General features: G+C 42.4%; 1 protein-coding gene across 2 annotated transcripts in view; it reads left to right on the top strand.

The window, feature by feature from the left end:
• Positions 1-19,393, top strand: part of dennd5a (DENN/MADD domain containing 5A) — a 28,788-nt gene that overhangs the window by 669 nt on the left and 8,726 nt on the right. Inside the window, exons 2-15 of one of the 2 annotated variants that reach the window (XM_076110080.1) lie at positions 6,859-6,930; positions 7,733-7,842; positions 7,992-8,676; positions 12,383-12,570; positions 13,265-13,576; positions 15,032-15,247; positions 15,346-15,580; positions 17,039-17,189; positions 17,273-17,366; positions 17,568-17,672; positions 18,114-18,245; positions 18,569-18,721; positions 18,825-18,912; positions 18,999-19,086. In XM_076110080.1, the coding sequence (XP_075966195.1) occupies positions 6,859-6,930; positions 7,733-7,842; positions 7,992-8,676; positions 12,383-12,570; positions 13,265-13,576; positions 15,032-15,247; positions 15,346-15,580; positions 17,039-17,189; positions 17,273-17,366; positions 17,568-17,672; positions 18,114-18,245; positions 18,569-18,721; positions 18,825-18,912; positions 18,999-19,086 (2,629 nt within the window). The remainder of the gene's footprint in view (positions 1-6,858; positions 6,931-7,732; positions 7,843-7,991; positions 8,677-12,382; positions 12,571-13,264; positions 13,577-15,031; positions 15,248-15,345; positions 15,581-17,038; positions 17,190-17,272; positions 17,367-17,567; positions 17,673-18,113; positions 18,246-18,568; positions 18,722-18,824; positions 18,913-18,998; positions 19,087-19,393) is intronic. The other variant, XM_076110079.1, reaches the window with a different exon arrangement.

The raw sequence follows: 19,393 nt of genomic DNA, 5'->3' as shown, positions 1-19,393 counted from the left end.
ATGTAATTAACAGTGGCTCCAGCTGTCACCGGGTTATTTAGAGGAGGTCAGGTATCAAGGTAGCAACACACAGATGCCACACACTCACACACACACACACACACACACACACACACACACACACACACACACACACACACACACACACACACATCCTCAGCATCCATGATTCTGGGACTGGGACCCTTTCTGTCATGGTTTTACCTGCATGAGCATGTGGTGAAAGAGAGGATTTACACATATCTGCATGTGAAACTGTGGGAAATTACAGCATGGCCACGGGGCTGTTTTTCATACTCAGCTGACTCTTCAAATAATATATGACAATACACTGTAGCATCAGCCGGTATATACCAGGCTATATAAATGTGTCTATTGTTAGAGAGTTTGTCAAACCGTTAATACTGTGGTAGTAATGACTGTCGAGAAGATTTATTCTTCCATGATATTTGATAATTCAATATGATCCGACAGTAGGCCTACGCAGTTGGGAATATTTCCAAACTTGACGTTTATTAGTGTTGGAGACTCTTGGAGACAACACAAGTTTTTACCTTCTCGTGAGAATGATAAAGACACTGAATCTGAAAATACAACGTACAAAGCTGCAGTTTTTAAGTTCCAAGCTAATCCCAAACAAGAGCAGTCCTTCTGTAAGTGACAGATTAGTGGATTGGAGTTTCTGGGGTTGTGTGACTAATACAGTGTGCCCAAACAGATGAACGTTTCGTAATGATGAATACACTTGAGTCTTTGTCTCCTCCAGGAGTCGTGACCGATCCAACATATCGGTGGAGGTGGGACTTGTGTTTGATAAATACTAGCTTTTAGGCTTATTACAATGGGGATTTGTGTCATTTAGAAGTTTATGTAAATATCTGGCAAATAATGTCAGGGTTTCCAGCTCATATCCTCAGGGAAAACTCTAAATGTTGAAGGGAACAAACAGGTCTACAAAGACCTCAAATGATCTACTTATCATTGCATTTAAACTCAAATGTTGTGTATTTCACGTTAAGGAAAAAAACGAAATACTTGCTCTTAATTGACGGTTGAGATGCTTTAGTCAGGCAAGTCTGCTAACGTGAGCTAGCGTTAAGCCTGTTGTGAGTATAAAGGTGTGAGCTCCCGTTGACCGGGTCACTGCTCCTGCTTCAGACAGCAGTCCAAACTAGTTCAGACATTTTTACTGATGTAAGAGTCTGGATCCCTGTTTTCAGCGTGATTCACTGTGACTCAGGAGGTAGTGAGAGGCTTGCAGAGTTAACGCTGCGGTTGAAAGAAAGTTATTTCCTCTCCATATAGTCTTCAGAGACTCAACCCCTTTACTTCCTTTTTTTTTACTTCCTTTAAAGATTTAAAGTTTATTTGAAATGTACTAATGAGTAGAAGTTGAAGAACATGCCTTGTTCTGGTTTGAGTTGAGCACAGAGATGATCAGAGCACGCATAGATATATTATTGTTGTTAAAGAGAGCGACTGCTTATGAAAATGTCTGCCTTGCATCAGTGTGAACAGAGAAAACACTCGTGTGTGTGTGATTATCTTTCATCAAAATGTGGCTTTGTGCCACGAGTTGCAGCAAAATGGGCAACATTTTGCTTTGTGTCGGCCGATTGGACAGCTCGTCGTTCAACTCTCTGACACTTGAATCATCAGCCGCGTGAACGGCATGTTCATTTTTTTTAAACATACTATTTAAATATGTTTTTATTTTTGTAAGATGTCCTATCGATTGGCTTCCCCTCTCACCTTTCAAATGGCTCCAGTAGCATTGAAAAAGACGTTTCCTTCTGTTATCTCTGTGATCATGGTTCTTTGAGGTCTCTCTGACGAGACATAAACACAACGGGTTAAAAGCTTGCTCAGAAACTGAGGCGCTGTGGTCAAACATCACTGCTGCGCTTACTGCATGCTGCTGCTGTTTACTGTAGAGCGACGTTAGGGGCTTGCCCCTATCGTCTTTCAGTCTAAGTTGTAGAGAGAGGAAATGGTGTGGAAATTCCATTGTTACAGGTTATGTCAGGTGAATGTCTGCTATACCTAGAAGTTGTTTTGCATATATGCAATAACTCATGTTTGTGCCCGTTGGTGTTTCATTGTGCGTATTTTAATCTGTGCTGGTGATGGAGTATGTTTTTTTAGTTGCAGAGGGTTCATGCTCTTCTTCACACAATACTGTAAATGTTTGTTAACTCAGATATCTGTCATGTGTGGGTAGATTAGTGCGTAACTGTATCTATGAAATATACAAACGCTTGCCTCAGCTGTAATCCAAAGTTTCATCTTAAAAAGCAGATACTAAGGATGGAGCCTTACTCACTTATTAATTATTGTAATTACTGAACAGACGACTGAACATTATTCAGTAATTATCGCCCTGCCCTTATGATTCTCACATCTAAATTATTTAAAGTAACCTTGCTTATAGGGGAAAACAGCTGTTGAGAGATACTTGTCATGAGCCAAATCAAACCACTGTTTGTTCCTCATTTTTAATTATGATGCCATTGTGATTCATGTCCAGTGAAACACAAAGAAACCACCAAAACGTCCTTTAAGCACAGTGTTTTGGCAGCCCAGCGAGGGCCTGATTAGCATATGTATGACACTGCAGCCTCTCAGGCAGCTGAGGGACACAAGTACACTCGCACACAGCCTCCACTTATTCAAATGCTAAATATCCTTTTGAATTTCCCAGGCAGCCTCTCTTCCCCCAATCCTGCTCGGCAAACAAATGAGGATGAATGACTCAACGTGAAAAGCTGGTTTTAAATGCATAACGTGGGCTTTCATGTTGTCACGCAGTTGTTTATTTATGGGCCTGTACAGGGCCTCCGGTCAGTGTTTTAAACGTATCGCGGACATTTTGAATGCACTTTGAAGACTCGCTACTAATGTCACAGGGTGTTTCTTGATCTATACACACAAAATTATTACAAACTCTGAAGCTGACCATTAAATAAGCTTGTAGAAAGTGCTGGCTCATAGTAACTAATGATGTAATGACAGTGATGGAAGCTAAGGATTAAAGTGTAAGATCTGCAGCTTAAATCAGTTTACTTTGAGGTTCAGGGCTACTGGCTTCTTCTCAATGGCGGCCGAGGCTTATGGGTATTGTAGTGTTTACAGTTTGTCTGATATTGGTCTGGCTTCACAAGTAACATTGTGACAAATTTTGACATCATTTTCCATGAACAGGACAGGTTTTACGATACGGTAGTATGTATTATTTAATTGAATACAGGCAAATATGCTTAATATTGCATTTCAGTTGATGGTTTACTATTTACAACAACTGCTTCTTCGCGAAGATAGATTTGCCTCGACTTTACAAGTAAGAACTGACTTTGAGTGGCGTTCCTTCGTACTTCTTCTAGTAGCCTTCTGAGTCCTGAGTTGTCTGTAACGCAGCATTAGTAACACCTGTCCTCTTCCTTGTACCACAATGTACAATGTCTGCTGTGAAAATGACCTGTTTATGGAGCGAGCAACCAACTGCTGTGGATAAACTTACCGAAGACTCAAAGATTAAAGTATCTAATGTCTAAGGTTTTAGGTGTAAGACAATGTAACATTACCTTTGGCTAAATGGAAATCATGCTACACTGAACAAACGTAAATGTGAGTACTTTTAAACTTACACTTAAACTTCTTCCTTTATGTTGTCAGCTTGGTGTTTCGTAGCAGGTTCTTTGGCAAGAAAGTCCTTTCTTCGATTATTTCTTATTTGCATTTCTGAATAAAGAGTACGATACTATAGCAAGAATATTCAGGTCCAATGCAGTTAAAGGCATTTGTTGACATATTGACCTTCTTCTATTGACAGTTACTTAACCGCATTTTGGTCCGGAAGCAACCCAAGAAATGGAAAGCTGGAATTTTTGGCAGCTAGCCTACAAGTGGTTACCCACTAATGTGAATGAGGACAGACAGCGATGTTAGTGTGCCACTTTTCAGTGCCAGTTTAGAAACCTTTCCCCCACTGTATAGTAAAAAAACGCATATTGTTTCTATTAGGAGTGCAAGCCGTGAAGGCTGAGAGTTAAAGCTGAGAGTGAGCCGTTATGTCCCGTCAGCGCTGGGTCAACAAGTGTTGATGTTTTTTTTGCTTCTGAGATATTTTGAAGCCTTCACCAAACTCTGCTGCGGTCAGTCAAGTGGCGTCGTGCAGGAGTAAAGCTTTCCAGTCTAGAGAGGTACGTCCGTTAGTGTGTTGAGCCTCGTGGGCCGTGCTGCAGGAGGTGTGAGGGAGCAGAGCTGTGGGTGGTCCCTGGCTTACAGGCTGAGGGAAGACGGCGAGGAGCCAGAACTCCGTGACGCTTCACTCCCACGGCTACCGGTCCACACGCTCATGGCATCGCAGTCCATTTGGTTGGAAAATTGACAGATCAAATAATGTTTTCAGTCACTGTAGAGTTAGTCGGTGCTTATTTAGACGAGGGCCTTCCCCGCGCTGAGGAGCTACCTTGTAATTGGCACTAATTGGCAGGTGAAGAGAAGGAACACCTGTGCAGCCGGAGTCAGCTGACCATCGAGGTGTACGGGGATGACACCACTTTGAAGGCTCATTTTACCGTAGTTAAAATTAAAAGAGATATATCTATTACATCATAATAGCCATCTTGCCTTTCCAATTTCTTATATATGATTTAGTTTTTCTTCTGCCATTACAATCTCCCTTTCATATTACATTCAAGTTCAATTCTTGATTTAATTTGAGTATATTTCCTGACTTTCATTTTCCATTTAACAATGTTCATTTGTCATTTCAATATCTAATTAACTTTTTTACTTCCCTTTTTCATTCATCATTTAATCATGACCTGCTTTGGTTCCTGCGGAGGAACTTTGTTGAATTTCTCGCCACCGTTTACGGTCTCTAACTAAGGCAGTCAAAGTTCCTCCAGAATAGTTTAAGAGCTTGATGGTAGTACCATACGATAATCATTTATTTGACATTTTCTCTTTTTATTTTCTATTTTCTTTTTTTTTTCTTTTAAGTCTGGGTAGAATCATTCTGCGTCATACATAACGCTTCTGTAACCGATAATTGTTGAAGACGTAATCGATGATTGAAGAGAAGGTGACAAACCTTAGCGTCGTGTAGTCTTCTTTTATTTACTAGGAAGATAATCATAACAGTCGTCTTGAGCGACACCACAAAGGACACCTTTTAGTTAAGTTATATTCTTATCATTTAGTAAATGTATATGGATTTAAGCTTTGTAAAACACTGTCATGCTCTCCTTGTATTGCCTGTTAGACAGGAACGTTTGGTACTTGTTTCCTGTAATGTGCTGCTGGCATATGCTGTGATAATTACTTTGTGTTTTTAACAATCAACAGACTTTCCTGTGGTAGTATAGAGTTCTGCTGTGTGTGATTTATGCAAATTTGACATTGCTATTAGCTATGATGCATGAAAATGTGATTACTTTTAAAGAATTGGCTGTTTGTCGGTTGAGTAAAACATGTGTCCTGACTTCACTTTGTCCTGACAGAGTTTACAAACATCAAAGCGTTTTTATCCTCTTTGAACAAAATAAAAAATAATTATATGCCTTTAAAGATGGTTATTAAACATTAATTCTGGAGCCATCAAAGCTGCAAAAACATGTCAAAGAAATTATAAGGAACTGGATGATATTTCCTCATCCCCACTAATCTTAATAATCGTCTGACATATACATCATAAGTCCTGGCGTAGTTTCTCCACTTTGGGCAGTTTAGATATGAAAGTAACCAACAGATTAAACCACTTAATCCTTAAAACTCTTTCTTCAATTAGGATTCTCAGTAAATGCTTTCCAAGATTTAACATTTAGTCTTGTTCAAACAAATGCAATAGAGAGAATGAATGTAATCATCAGGGAAGCGAGTTGAGTCGTCATTTCTTAAATCATATTATAAGTGCAATAAAAAATAGATCCTCCTCAACCCCTAGCTAAGTAGGTCACATCAGCCTGAGAGCAGCTTTACCTTGACGTTGACATGGTGTGACGAGAAAAGAGTCGCTCACATTTGGCTTTGATATGCTGCATGAATGCGTGTTTCTGCCAGCAGGACTGTTTCCTTGTTGCTTGGCAAATGTCATGCACGGAGAGGAAACGGCAGAAAGCATTGCCTGGTTGCATAAAGGTTCTTCTTAAATGTGAAATGTTAGATAATCCAGCCTGCAGTACAAGAGCAGCCGTTCACTCAGTAAACCTCCTGACTGTCTAGTGATGCGTACACACATTTGAATAATTAGCCACACCGTGAGATGTTTAGTCACCATGTGATCAAGAGGGCAAGATATTGAAAATGTATCGAAATGTCACATTAGTCCTTTGTAATATGTTGCTCTACATACCAGCTTATAAATCATGAAGTATGAGTCTATCACTTCATTACTCTACATTTGTCTTTATTGTCAGAAAACTGTACTCCCTGTTTAGTGCTAATTAGCAAATGTTACTAATGTTGTAACCGAGATGCTAAACATTATGCCTGTTAGAATCAGCATGACTGCATTATCACGTGGGCATGTTAGCATGCAGACATTAGCATTTAGCTCCAAGCATCACCGTGCAGCCTCACAGAGCTGATCGCATGGCCGTGGACTCTCTGTGGGGACAATACGATCCATATCGGAGCAGTTATGGATTTGCATGATCTCTCTCTCTCTCTTGAAGAAGAGGAAACTACAACACACAGAAATGCTGCGTCCTTGTATCAGCGTATACCCTCCTGACAGAGATGATGATAATGTGTCTCTCAGAGCAGACAGCTGTCAGGAAGTGTGTGTGCACACATACTGAGAAGTGATGCCTGAACCAGACTTTTAATTGCATCTTTGTTTTATTTGTTGTGTAGCTTTATGCCAGTATATAGAGGCTACTAAATTCAGAGATGGGGCCAGAGGAAATTTGGCGGGGGCAGATGAAGGTAACCGTCCCACCACACACACTCCTCCCCCTCTTAACCCGAGCTCAGCTTTAACCCTTCAACCTTTCACCCGGCACACCTTGTTTTTTTTTACTCAGCAATCCCTTTTTTGTTACTTTAAATTCCACGAGTTTCCCAGTTATTTCCTGCACAGGTGTGGGGACCTTCTTCTTCTTTTTTTTTGCGCTCTCTGATTTTTCTTGCCCTCCCTCCCTCCCCCGCCTCCCTCACATCCTTCAGCAGCAGCTGAACAATGAGCTGATGTTTGACAATCACTGCTTCTGTTTCTCTCTCTCACACACACACACACACACGCACACACATCCAGTGCTGCCTGCGCTGGCATTGCTTGGCCAGTGTTTACGCTCCCCCTACATTCTGAATGACTTTTCAGTGCTGCCTTGGTGTGTGCATCACTTCTGCTTTCATTCCGGGTTCAAATCAACTCAATTTGTGCTTTTTATGATTATGTTGTGTGTTCCTTTTGTATTGCCATTAAAGCTGTCAAGAAGCATTAAGATCAATAAAATACATCATCTGTTTTGGAGTCTAAGATGCATCCTTTTTGAATATTTTGCAGATGACAGCTTTATATGGTGCAATACAATCTTCCTCTCGAGACAAATATGCTGACTTGCTCTTTTCTCTGGAGTTGCGCCTGCCACTTTAAACCTGCTTCTGATCAGATTGTTCTTCTGCTCCTCCATCCTCATCTGGAAACTCTGGCTAACTGTTTGTCTCCTTGTTTTTGTTTTTTTGCTCTCTCTCTCTCTCTCTCTCTCTGTTTTTGTTTCACTTTCAGGTGAGAATTTTGAGCAGAGTCCATTACGGAGAACTTTTAAATCCAAAGTCCTCGCACATTATCCAGACAATGTCGAGTGGAACCCATTCGACCAGGATGCAGTTGGCATGGTATGATCTCTACACTCATTACCCCTCATATCCTTTAGGAATAATGGCATGGCTGGGAGACAGGGTTGAAATCAGTACTACAAAAGTAATGTGAATACTTTATTACTTCCCTCAACCCTCTGATGCCTTTTCTCTCCGTCCTATCGCAGCTCTGTATGCCGAAGGGTCTGGCGTTCAGGACGCAGGTGGATTCCCGGGAGCCTCAGTTCCACTCCTACATCATCACCAGAGAGGACGGCTCTCGGACGTACGGCTTTGCCCTCACCTTCTTCGAGGAGGTGACCAGTAAGCAGATCTGCAGTGCCATGCAGACTCTTTACCACATGCACAACGCAGAGCAGTACGACATCTTGCACACTCCCACCTCGCCGCCGGGACCGGTAGACCATCGACACCAACACTCCCACGCGCGTCCCGTGCTCCACGCCGCGCCCGCCATCTCCCGCCTGCAGCGCTTCAACTCGTACGACATCAGTCGCGACACGCTGTACGTGTCGAAGTGCATCTGCCTAATAACGCCCATGGCCTTCCCTCAGGCCTGCAGGAAGGTGCTGCAGCAGCTTCACCAGGCCGTGTCGTCCCCCCAGCCTCCACCCCTCCCGCTGGAGAGCTTCATCTACAACATCCTCTACGAGGTGCCCCTGCCACCCTCCGGGCGTTCCCTCAAGTTCTCAGGCGTCTACGGGCCCGTGGTGTGCCAGAGGCCGAGCACATCTGAGCTGCCACTGTTTGACTTTGCCATTTGTGAAATGTTCCATCTGCTGGGGGTGGAGAACGTTCTCCAGCTGTTCACCTGTGCCCTGCTCGAGATGCAGATACTGCTCTACTCGCAGCGTAAGTAGACGTCCTGCTACTGCTCCACTCGATGTTTTCATGTAGCCTCTAGCGTCCTGTCCCACAGCGTGCATTGATTACAAGTACCTATGCATCTTGCATTTTAAAAAGCAAATAGCCAGGCTAACATTACATCCTGTGTAGTTTGGACACGATTCATTAACACTATACATGTTTCTGACGAGCTGGAAGCAAAGAGAAGTTATGCTGTAATAGCTGTTTTTTTTGAGAAGTGAGAGGAGATGTGATCCTTTTAGTAGAGGCTGTCTCAAGAGATGTGTCTGCTGCTGGGAGACATATCAGGGTCACGACATAAGACGAGATATTGTCTGGGGACCTGGTGGTTACATGCTGCTGTAGCTTCAAGGCTTTCCTCCCTGTTTGTACATTTTAGATGGATGGAAGGAGGCTGGAATTGCTATTTGTGCAGAAATGTTGTTTCATAATAGTTAGAAGATGAGGTAAGGAGCTGGCTATCATAGAGTGGGCGGGGGGGGGGGGGTATTGTTTAAAAAATGAGCCCACATTTTCAGACGGTCTGGATGGTTGTTACAAAGGAACAAAAGCTGTGGCCTTAAGGCTAGGACACATGTTTGATATGCATGGCGCTACTATTATCCAAGAGATTACATAACCTGTTGAGTGTTTCCATTAAAGTGATGCAGTGTGAGGACCAGCCTGTGTAAACGTCGGCCCACCTCCCCCATCACAGGCAGCTCTACCTCACATTTAAACGTGTGATCTTCATCTTTTGTGCACATACGAGCTGCTCGGCTGTGCAGGCCTTTTTTTGGTGATTCTTTGTGATTCGTCCTTTAAGGAAGCGAGAGTCTTGACAATCAGTTACTGCATTTTATAATATATTTTTGATAAAATTCCTGTGTGTGTGTGTGTGTGTGTGTGTGTGTGTGTGTGTGTGTGTGTGTGTGTGTGTGTGTGTGTGTGTGTGTGTGTGTGTGTGTGTGTGTGTGTGTGTGTGTGTGTGTGTGTGTGTGTGTGTGTGTGTGTGTGGAAACAAGGAAATCATTTAGGGATGCTGGGTCTGGTGTGGTGATTGGATCCATTACAATCGCAAGAGAAGGCAAATGGTTTACAAAATGCCAGGGGCCGGAGGGGGAGCTCTTAAGGGGGGGTGGGGGAAGCTGTGGTGTTGCTAGGCAACCCAGAGACAGGGAGGATGGCAGTGATGCAGGATGATTATTATTGGTTGGAAGTGACATCATGCCTCTTTTCTTCCCCCCGTGAGGCTGATCACTGCAGAATGAAGGGTGTTGTGTAGAGTTAAGCCCTGGCAATCTTCCACTGGGAAGATACGAGGGCTTGTTTGGAAAAGACTCAAACACACACACACACACACACACACACACAGAGGAGAGGGATGCTCTGCAAATAAGGAGACAACCGTGTGTGTTATATGCTAAATATAGCACAGGAGTTCATACTTGTGATGTAAGATGAATAAAAAAGGCCGGTATTTCTTCTGTGAAGCCATAAAAGAGAAGATATTCAAACACTATCTGCTGCTTCTCCCGTCCTTCTCAAACAGGAAGCTCATGACGTGTCAATCATTGTGACACACTACAGTTAAGCCACTATTATTTCACTCTGTGTCTTTATGTGATTTGTGCAGTCGAGATGGACGTGAGATCTGGACGGTTACACGACGCACATGGAGCCACAGAGAGGCTTCATCTGAAGTGAAGTTGAAAAGCACAAATTAAAAGCTGCACAGACGATCAATCCGTACTTATTTAACTAAGCAAATTACTCACTACTTTTATATTACTTTTTTTGTATTTCAGGGGAAAGTAACTATATTGTGCCAACTTTTGCGATTCCAAAACCCTCTGTTCTTTACGTTTTTTACATATACACACAATCCTCAGACTGAAAGGGAAATTGATTGTGTTTAATGCAATAACTGAATTATTTAGTTTTGGCTAAAGCTGAAAGGTTTAGTCGATTAGTCAATCAACTATTTTGATGAAAAAAACGTTTTCTGGCATTACTGCCTCAAATGTGAGGATTGTTGCTGATTTGTGTAATGATCAAATCATTCTATTCAGTAAATCTTTGTTTCTTTTTTTAACTGTTTGGACAAAACAAGAAATTTGAAGACGTCATCTTGGGCACTGGGATATTGTCGTGGGTATTTCCAGACATTTTAAAGACCAAACTATTCATTGACTAATCAAGAAAATAACCAACAAACAAACAGCTGCACAACTCAGAGTTGAGAGTTAAGATCTGCAGCAGTTTCACTTCTGTGTGTTCAGTGTATTTTTAACTGCATCATTTGGCACTCGGTATGTAAATTTCACCGTTCAAGCATCACTTCAAGTCTAAACTGCGACCAGTTCTCACTGTGGACATTTATAAAATGCCTGTGTATAGAAGCAGAGTACTTGACTCTTTGTGACCGGAGTTAAAGTGGATTCTTGTTCGGGTGGTCTAGTTTAAGAGCAGACGGGTGATGTTAGTATTCTTGTCCCCATCCTGGGAGAGGAAGCCTGCTGAGAAAGGGGGATGAGGGGGGAGGCCGGGGTTGAGAGTCTCTTCTCATGGACCAGCACATGACCAAATGAAGGAATGGCATTTATTTTGGCACCATAAGCGGAGAGGCAGAGCTGCTGCCGAATGTGCTAGAGGTGTCAGCAGGATAGAGCAGGAATGCAGATGAGGAAGGCTGGACACATATTTGAATTCACACCAACCCTGAACACGAAGGAGTGCTGCTGTGTGGAGTCACGACAGAATAATGTGACGTGAGCTGTCGGGCCGGCTGACTGCTGCTGTGTCGCTGCTCATTGGATCCTCCAAAGGGCGCCGGACACACCGGCCCTTCAGAGGACTTCCTGCTCAAATGAGATGCTTGACTTTTCTTTATTAGTCTTTATTATGGGGCAGGCCATATCAGCGTGCTATGACATATTTGGTCTACAAATGTGGGCTTCTGGAGATCCACTCCCTAAATTTGCATGCAGCTTGTGGCTCATTACAGCTAATTACTTCAAGGTTGGTCATTAATTTCCACTGAACTCCCACATTGACAGAACAGAGAATACCAAAGACAACCAGACTAAAGGGTTAACACTGGAGGAGGGTTGGGTGTTTCCTTTTGTCATGTCATGTTAGTCCACTTTGTCTCCACACTGTGCTCTTCCTACTGAATCCCGATTCAAACACAAACACTTTCAGTCACGTTGTACTTTGCCTCAGCCCATCAGTGCTATTGCAGCAGAACAGAAGAGCTGAGGCATAAACAGTGTAATCCTATTTAGATAACATGTTGCATAACTGTTCTGCCATATGCTGTTTACTGGCACAAGTGTTTTGGAGGAGTAAACAACATAAATCATGAGTTTGTCTTACAATGCACTTTAATAGTTCACTATAATAACAGAACAATGATATTAAGATGTTATGAAGACTGTCCACATGAGCAGTGCAGAAACTGAGTTCTGCCCTCTGGGTTTCAGTCCTCTACTCTTGTCCAGTAAATGTTGACTTAATAAAGTCATTAAATAGGTATGTGCTTGTGGTGATTGTGCAACATGTTGGAGCCTATATGATCAGTCAGAATCATTACAATCACCAAGGCTTCAAAGTAATTATCAAGTCAGAAAACCCTCAAATCTGCTCTGTATCCACTGCTGGAACATGTCATAACCATTGTTCTCTTTTTTTTCACGTGTGCATGAAACAGATTACCAGAGGTTGATGACGGTGGCAGAGAGCATCACAGCCTTAATGTTCCCCTTCCAGTGGCAGCATGTGTATGTTCCCATTCTGCCCGCCTCCCTCCTCCACTTCCTGGACGCTCCCGTGCCGTATCTCATGGGCCTCCAGTCCAACGGACAGGATGACCGCACCAACCTGGAGCTGCCACAGGAGGTACAAACACCACCTAGGGCCTTCCTATAGTCCCGCCATGGTGTGAACAGTATTCTAGATCCTCCCACATCTATTTGTCTCACCTCTAAAACACAGATTGCAAATCAACCTTTTGAATTTGTACTTGCTTTTGTCTGGTAACAAAGCAGTTTAGTAGGTTGTTACTTTTGGTGTGAGAAGACAATCTGTATTTTAGTGAATAAATCCCCCCTTGTATTTATTTTTCTTTGGGCACACTAACATGCACACTTCATCTCAGTCAGTGTTTTTATTTACAGTTGAATTATTGTCATTCTTGCATGGATAAGGCCTTTTGTTGTTCTGCTGACACAAGCCATGGTGGACAGTTTTTCTTCTTATTCCTCCTGTGGCTGCATTTTTAAGCACAGTCATCAGTTTGCTAATTAGGAAGATAGTTTTTTTTTTTTTTTTGCTTCGCATTTCACACACAGACAGAGAAAGTGTAGCCTGCTGTCAAACATGTCGGATGAATCTGGAGGCTGATGAAGTCTAAAGGGATATACAAATAGACTTTGTTGTTAGACGTGTTAGACCTGTTGGCATTAGCTCAGTATGACTAGTGGCACCAATAATGTTAGTGTTATACCTGTTTTTTTGTGCATTAAGCTCAATATATTCGTTTTTTGTTTTCTCATGCTTAATTATTTCGTTCCTTGTCTTTATCTTTATCCAGGCTAACTTGTGTTTCGTGGACATTGACAACCACATCATCGAACTGCCAGAGGAGTTGCCCCAGTTCCCCAACAAGCTGGAGTTCGTTCAGGAGATCTCAGAGGTACTCATGTCCTTTGGCGTGTCTCCAGAGGGGAATATTCACTCCAGTGACAGCCAGGCCAGGTACCGCAGCTTCCGATCTGTCGACATGGTCTCTGACAAGCGCAACGGCAACCTGGCCTCGCCCCTCAACTCCTACCTGCTGAGGGAGAATGAAACTATCGCCAGACTGCAGGCTCTGGTCAAGAGGACGGGTGTCAGCCTGGAGAAGGTGAGAAATGACGTCATCTCGAGAATTAAAAGTGGGCTGCACAAATATATACAGTAATTAGACCTGGTGGTTGTTCCTGGAACTCAATCTTTAAAACTAATTTTGAAATTATAGTTAAATATTTTCTATAATCAATGCATTCAATGTAAAGTCAGCCTTGCAAAAAATAGTTGCAAACCATATTTTGCCAGCTTATACATTATGTAGGGATGGCATGATAATCAATATTGCTGCATGAACTGCAAAGATAGAAAGGTTTATTGTATCATAAGGTTATTACCATCTTTACTGCAGTAAGGGACACGGAACAAAAGGGGGAGCCCTTCTGTGCTGCACCGTGGACTGGTGCATGTTGTTTACATCTGAGGTTTTTCATAAAACAATGTGTATATAAAAATAGAAGACAGATATGTTAAGCTATTTTAATCGTGAATGTACGTAGGTCCTCATCATTTTTGAGTAATTATGGAGTTAATATGTATACTGACATATTTGTCTCCAAGATAATCGTATTGAGATTGCTCAGTACCTCCCATCAGTGTTTCTAGCATCACGTTAATAGAACAGGTAGCTGACACAGTGGAGTCTGGAAGATGTTTTCCATCCAAGAGACTTCATCAGCTCAGAACATCAACCAGCTGCCTTTGAAATGCTGCTTTGATTGTCTCACAGCTCAGATGACAGAAACCCCCGTAGTTGGCTCATTTCACTTGAGTGTCTTACAAACGATGAAATACTCTCTCGAAAGACTGATGGATGAGGAATAAGCTGCTCATTAGAGAAAGTCTCTGTATGTGCAGCCTAATCAGCTTATGCACTCGTGACCAGCATTGCTTTCCGTGAACGGATTAGCTCATCGTCTGAGGATAGCTTCCCCTCCCAGCTATGAGGTCAGACCTCCCTTATAAGTAATCTTATCTAAACTCACTGCTGAATTTAAGGGAACAAAGCAGTGATTGAATAGATTATTGGGTCACGTCATTGGATTGGGTCTTTGTTTTACAGTTAGTGGTACTGCTCTTTGTTATTGTAGCCCCCCCCCCCCCCCAGGTCTGGCACCTGTCCAGCTGACCCACTGACATGCTAAAAAGAAGTCCGTTTGCTTTGGATCATGAATCAAAACAGATGACTTCCTTTCCCATAACCCTGCTGCTTCATCAGCAGCGTCTGATAACAGTCAGACTAGATAACATGAAAAACACTGTTCTGCTCTGACGTCTTTCTCACACACTTTTTCCTGTTTTCTATCCGTGTGTGTGTGTGTGTGTGTGTGTGTGTGTGTGTGTGTGTGTGTGTGTGTGTGTGTGTGTGTGTGTGTGTGTGTGTGTGTGTGTGTGTGTGTGTGTGTGTGTGTGTGTGTGTGTGTGTGTGTGTGTGTGTGTGTGTGTGTGTGTGTGTGTGTGTGTGTGTGTGTGTGTGTGTGTGTGTGTTTTAATGGACGCTCATGCACATCAGCTGGAGGTGAGAGAGGATGCCAGCAGCAATAAGGACCTGCGGGTTCAGTGTGATGAACAAGAGCTAAAGATGCACCAGAGCAACATCCACGTGCGCGAGGTCTTCGCCAACCGATTCACCCAGATGTTTGCCGACTACGAGGTGTTTGTGATCCAGCCGAACCAGGACAAAGAGTCCTGGTTCACCAATCGAGACCAGATGCAGAACTTTGACAAGGTAAAGTGCTATATGTAGTTTGTTAATAGCATAGTATAGTGAAGGGTATTGTTTCTCCATATGACATTAGATTCCACCCTTTTAATTCGTGTGTGCAGGCCTCCTTCCTGTCTGACCAGCCAGAGCCCTACCTGCCCTTCCTGTCACGTTTCTTGGAGACGCAGATGTTTGCCTCCTTCATCGATAGTAAGATCCTCTGTCATGATGACGAGGAGAAGGAGCACACGCTGAGGGTGTTTGACTCCCGTGTGGATAAGATTCGCATGCTGAACGTCCGCACGCCCACACTGCGCACCTCGATGTACCAGAGATGCACAAACATCGAAGAAGCAGGTAAGGGAAAAAGATCCGCTTTAAACATCCTTGAATGTTTTGTGGATTACAGAGAAATAACAAAAGACTTTGAGAATATTTTGATGCTTTAAAAGCTTCAACACTTCCTAACCTGAGGAAAACTCTGTGATTGGTTTGCACTGATAGAGCCACAGGTTCTAGTTTGAAAATGAATAGTTTCACCTTAGTATCATAACTTGAGACAGTAAAATAAAGAAGAAGCCTCTGTAATGTTTAATTATGACCCTATGTAAAGCCAAAACTGTTCAAATTTAAAGTTTTGTAAACGTAATTAAAGAAGACCTTAAAAGTCCTATAAAACCCCTTTAATTTGAGTGTGGTCATAAGTTAATTTGAAGGTGATTTGCTCTATTAAGTAAACTGACTGGTAACCCCCGTCTTGAGACAGCTCTCTGAGTGTCTGTGCAATGCATTACCTTAGGTACACTCGTAGAGGATTGATGGACTTTCTTTCTTTAACGGTGCTTCATTCTAGTTTGGACAAATGTCTTTTATTTACGCATCACTCCAAATTTAAGAATCCTCCATGAGATCCTTAATGCATTGCAGACATGTCAGTTGTATACAAAGCTTGGAGAACATTATGTTGTTAACAATTAAAATCACTTTTGCTGATCTTTATGGTGGTGATCTGATAACTTGCAGCATGAAGTTGAATGGGTTCAATAAATCCTTTATAAGGAATGAAATCTTTCTACCTGTAACTCTCAGCTTGTCAAATTTTGGGTTACGTAAATTTTAATGCTACGTATTTCATCTTGTGCGCATGTTTTTTTACATTTTCTTGTTTATCTATTTAGGTTCTATTGTATTTCTCTAAACTCATGGGTGCTTTTGTTAACATGACTCATGCGGGGGTGGGTTGTTAATCAGGCATCAGAAAATCACTGTCTACAGCTGCATACATGGGTGTTTTTTAAAGAAAGCTTCTAATGTGAGCCTTTATTCTTCTTTTGGTTCTGTGGGTGTTTGGGAGGAAATGTCTTTTTCTATTTAAAGTTGTTCTCTTTCTTCTGTTGCCAGTCGTTTGCTAAAAGAGAAATGAGAGATTCTTCATCATAGTTATCCTGGTTTCTTAACACAATCTTATTTGAATGATTGGTGAGAAGATGAAAAAGGATAATTTCTTGGTTTCTGACCATGGGACATTTTAGTTATTTGGTTCCCTGATAATTATCCTTAAAAAGAAAGCTTCCCTCTCTAATCCTAAATTATTAATTGTTTGAGTAGATGAGTAGATGACTAGACAACGTGCAGAATTCATTACCAGAGGATCTCATGAATTTGAACTTGTTAATATTCAGATTTTGTCCCAAAACCGACATGTTGTTGTCCCGAGGACTCTTAATCACTTACGTCTTGAGAATGAAAGCACTATGATTTGGTTAAATTAACAAGATGAGCACGACGCATCCTGTAATCACATCTCGTCCTCAGAGAAAGCCATCGAGGTGAGAGTTATAAAGATCGACCACACCGCCCTGCACCCCCACCTGCTGGACATGAAGATCGGTCAGGGACGCTACGAGCAGGGCTTCTTCCCCCGACTGCAGTCTGATGTGCTCTCCACCGGGCCCATCAGCAACAAGTGAATATTTCACATTACTGTCACATCAAAAACAGTTATTTATTTAAAATGAACTATATTAATATGTGAGCTTGACGTTACAGGTGGACCAAGAGGAGCGCTCCGGCCCAGTGGAGGAAGAGGGATCGTCAGAAGCAGCACGCTGAGCACCTTTATTTAGACAACGACCAGAGAGAAGTGAGGGGTCCCCACAGTGTTCGCTGCTCTTAGCTCATATTCATACAGATTGGCTGCCTCAGCTCTGTTGTCTTTGTTCATTTTGCATGACCTGTTTGCTTTATTTTGACTTCGCTCTCACCATCTTGTCTGCTCTCTCACACTTCTGGTCACTTTCTCCTTTCTCTGCCTCTCTTGCGCTCACGCTCACGTTACTCTCAGCATGTAGAGTGTTTGTTTCCGGAGCTGCAGCTCCTGCTGTTTCTTGACTACTACTGGCTCTCGCAGTCCTTCAAGCCCTGTCTAAAGTCGGTGACTGTGGATGTGGTATGTGTTGGTTGTTTGTGAGGCCTTTAGCTGTCACACTGGGGCCACACAAACCTGTCCCTCCATGTGATCTTTACCTCCCTCTGCTTCCTTCACCACCACCAGCTGAGCTTTATCTGATGATCCATGTCACTTTCTAGAGCACGTCATGTTTGGGAACTCATAAAAATGAAATGATGTCAACATAATTAAAGAAGTACGATATATTTTTAACATTTATTTCCAGATTATTAACACGTTTTGTTTCAGACCGTAATACTTGTTTTGTAATTGGCTGTATTCAACATATAGACTTTAGTTATTCTAGTAATCCTGGTTCCTCTGTAGTAACCGTCACTAGTGACGTGAGTCCACCAGTAAGCTGAGGGGATTTCTCTGACAGAGTGCATCTCTGTTTCCTCTGGTGGTTAGCTGACTTAACTCTCTCTTGCCTTTCACTAGAAGTACATCCAGGAAGCCAGGAACCTCGGCACAACCATCAGACAGCCCAAGTTGTCCAACCTGTCACCTTCTGTCATCGCTCAGACCAACTGGAAATTTGTTGAAGGACTGCTGAAGGAGTGCAGGAACAAGGTTTGTGTGTGACCGACTGAGCTGTGGTTAGTGAATTAGCTCTGCTCTTTTTGCTGTGATATCTGATGCAGTGTTTCAGTTGATAAGCAATTCAGAATGAGTACTGCAGTGCAATGAAGTCAGCAGAGAATTTCATCTTTTTATCATTTCAGTATTTTGTTAACAACAGTAAGCAGAACATGATGCAATCACAAAGGATAACAGATTGATTCACTTGAGTTATTTTTCCGACTGCATGAAAATAAATATCAGTCTGAAGTTGGCAAAGAAAAATCCAATATTATTAGTTTGAGTAACCACAGTGTGTGTCTCTCTCCCTGCAGACCAAGCGTATGCTGGTTGAGAAGATGGGCCGGGAGGCCGTGGAGCTGGGTCACGGAGAGGTCAGCATCACCGGTGTTGAAGAGAACACTCTGATTGCGAGCCTCTGTGACCTCCTGGAGAGGATCTGGAGCCACGGGCTGCAGGTCAAACAGGTCAGGAAAAACAACATCAATGGAGTCGCCATTTCACATGATTGATGGAACTACAGTGTTTTTTTTCTCAGCGTAATTAATGACACTTAATAAATGTTTTTAGGGTAAATCTGCCTTGTGGTCCCACCTGCTGCACTATCAGGAGAGCAAAGAGAAGAAAAATGCAACTCCAGGTTGTTTGGGACCTCCAGGTAAAGGCTGAAATCACCCAATGAACAAAATGAATCGACAAATAACTGATTGCAATTACACACCCTTTTTTTTTTTTTCACACCAGGTTTCATTCATGACGCAGAAAGACGCAAATCTGATGGTGGTGGATCAGCAATGCCGCCTCTTAAAGTCTCCCTGATACAGGACATGAGGTGAGGAGCACTACGGGTTATTTGGATGTGAACTAATGAGATACTCGATAAATGATGATGGATGAAGTCCCGCCTGATTTCATCCAGTGGTCTCAAAACTGATTTGCAAACGCATTAGCTGATGGGAAACGTCAGAGTAAAGTAAGTTGGACTAAGACTGCCCCCTTGTGGTTAACTGTCAAACAAGAACTTCATGGACTTCTCTATGTTTCTATGTCTATGAGTGATAGTGGAGTCTATGGATCAAAGGATTTTCAACGAGACAAATTAATCATAATTTAAATCAGGTATAAAACCAACTGTTTTA

Source organism: Anarhichas minor, unplaced genomic scaffold (genome assembly GCF_050575085.1).
Source record: "Anarhichas minor isolate MPS153535 unplaced genomic scaffold, ASM5057508v1 ptg000042l, whole genome shotgun sequence".
NCBI lineage: Eukaryota > Metazoa > Chordata > Actinopteri > Perciformes > Anarhichadidae > Anarhichas > Anarhichas minor.
Note: the sequence above shows the minus strand (reverse complement) of the source record. Positions and strands in the feature narration are given on the sequence as shown.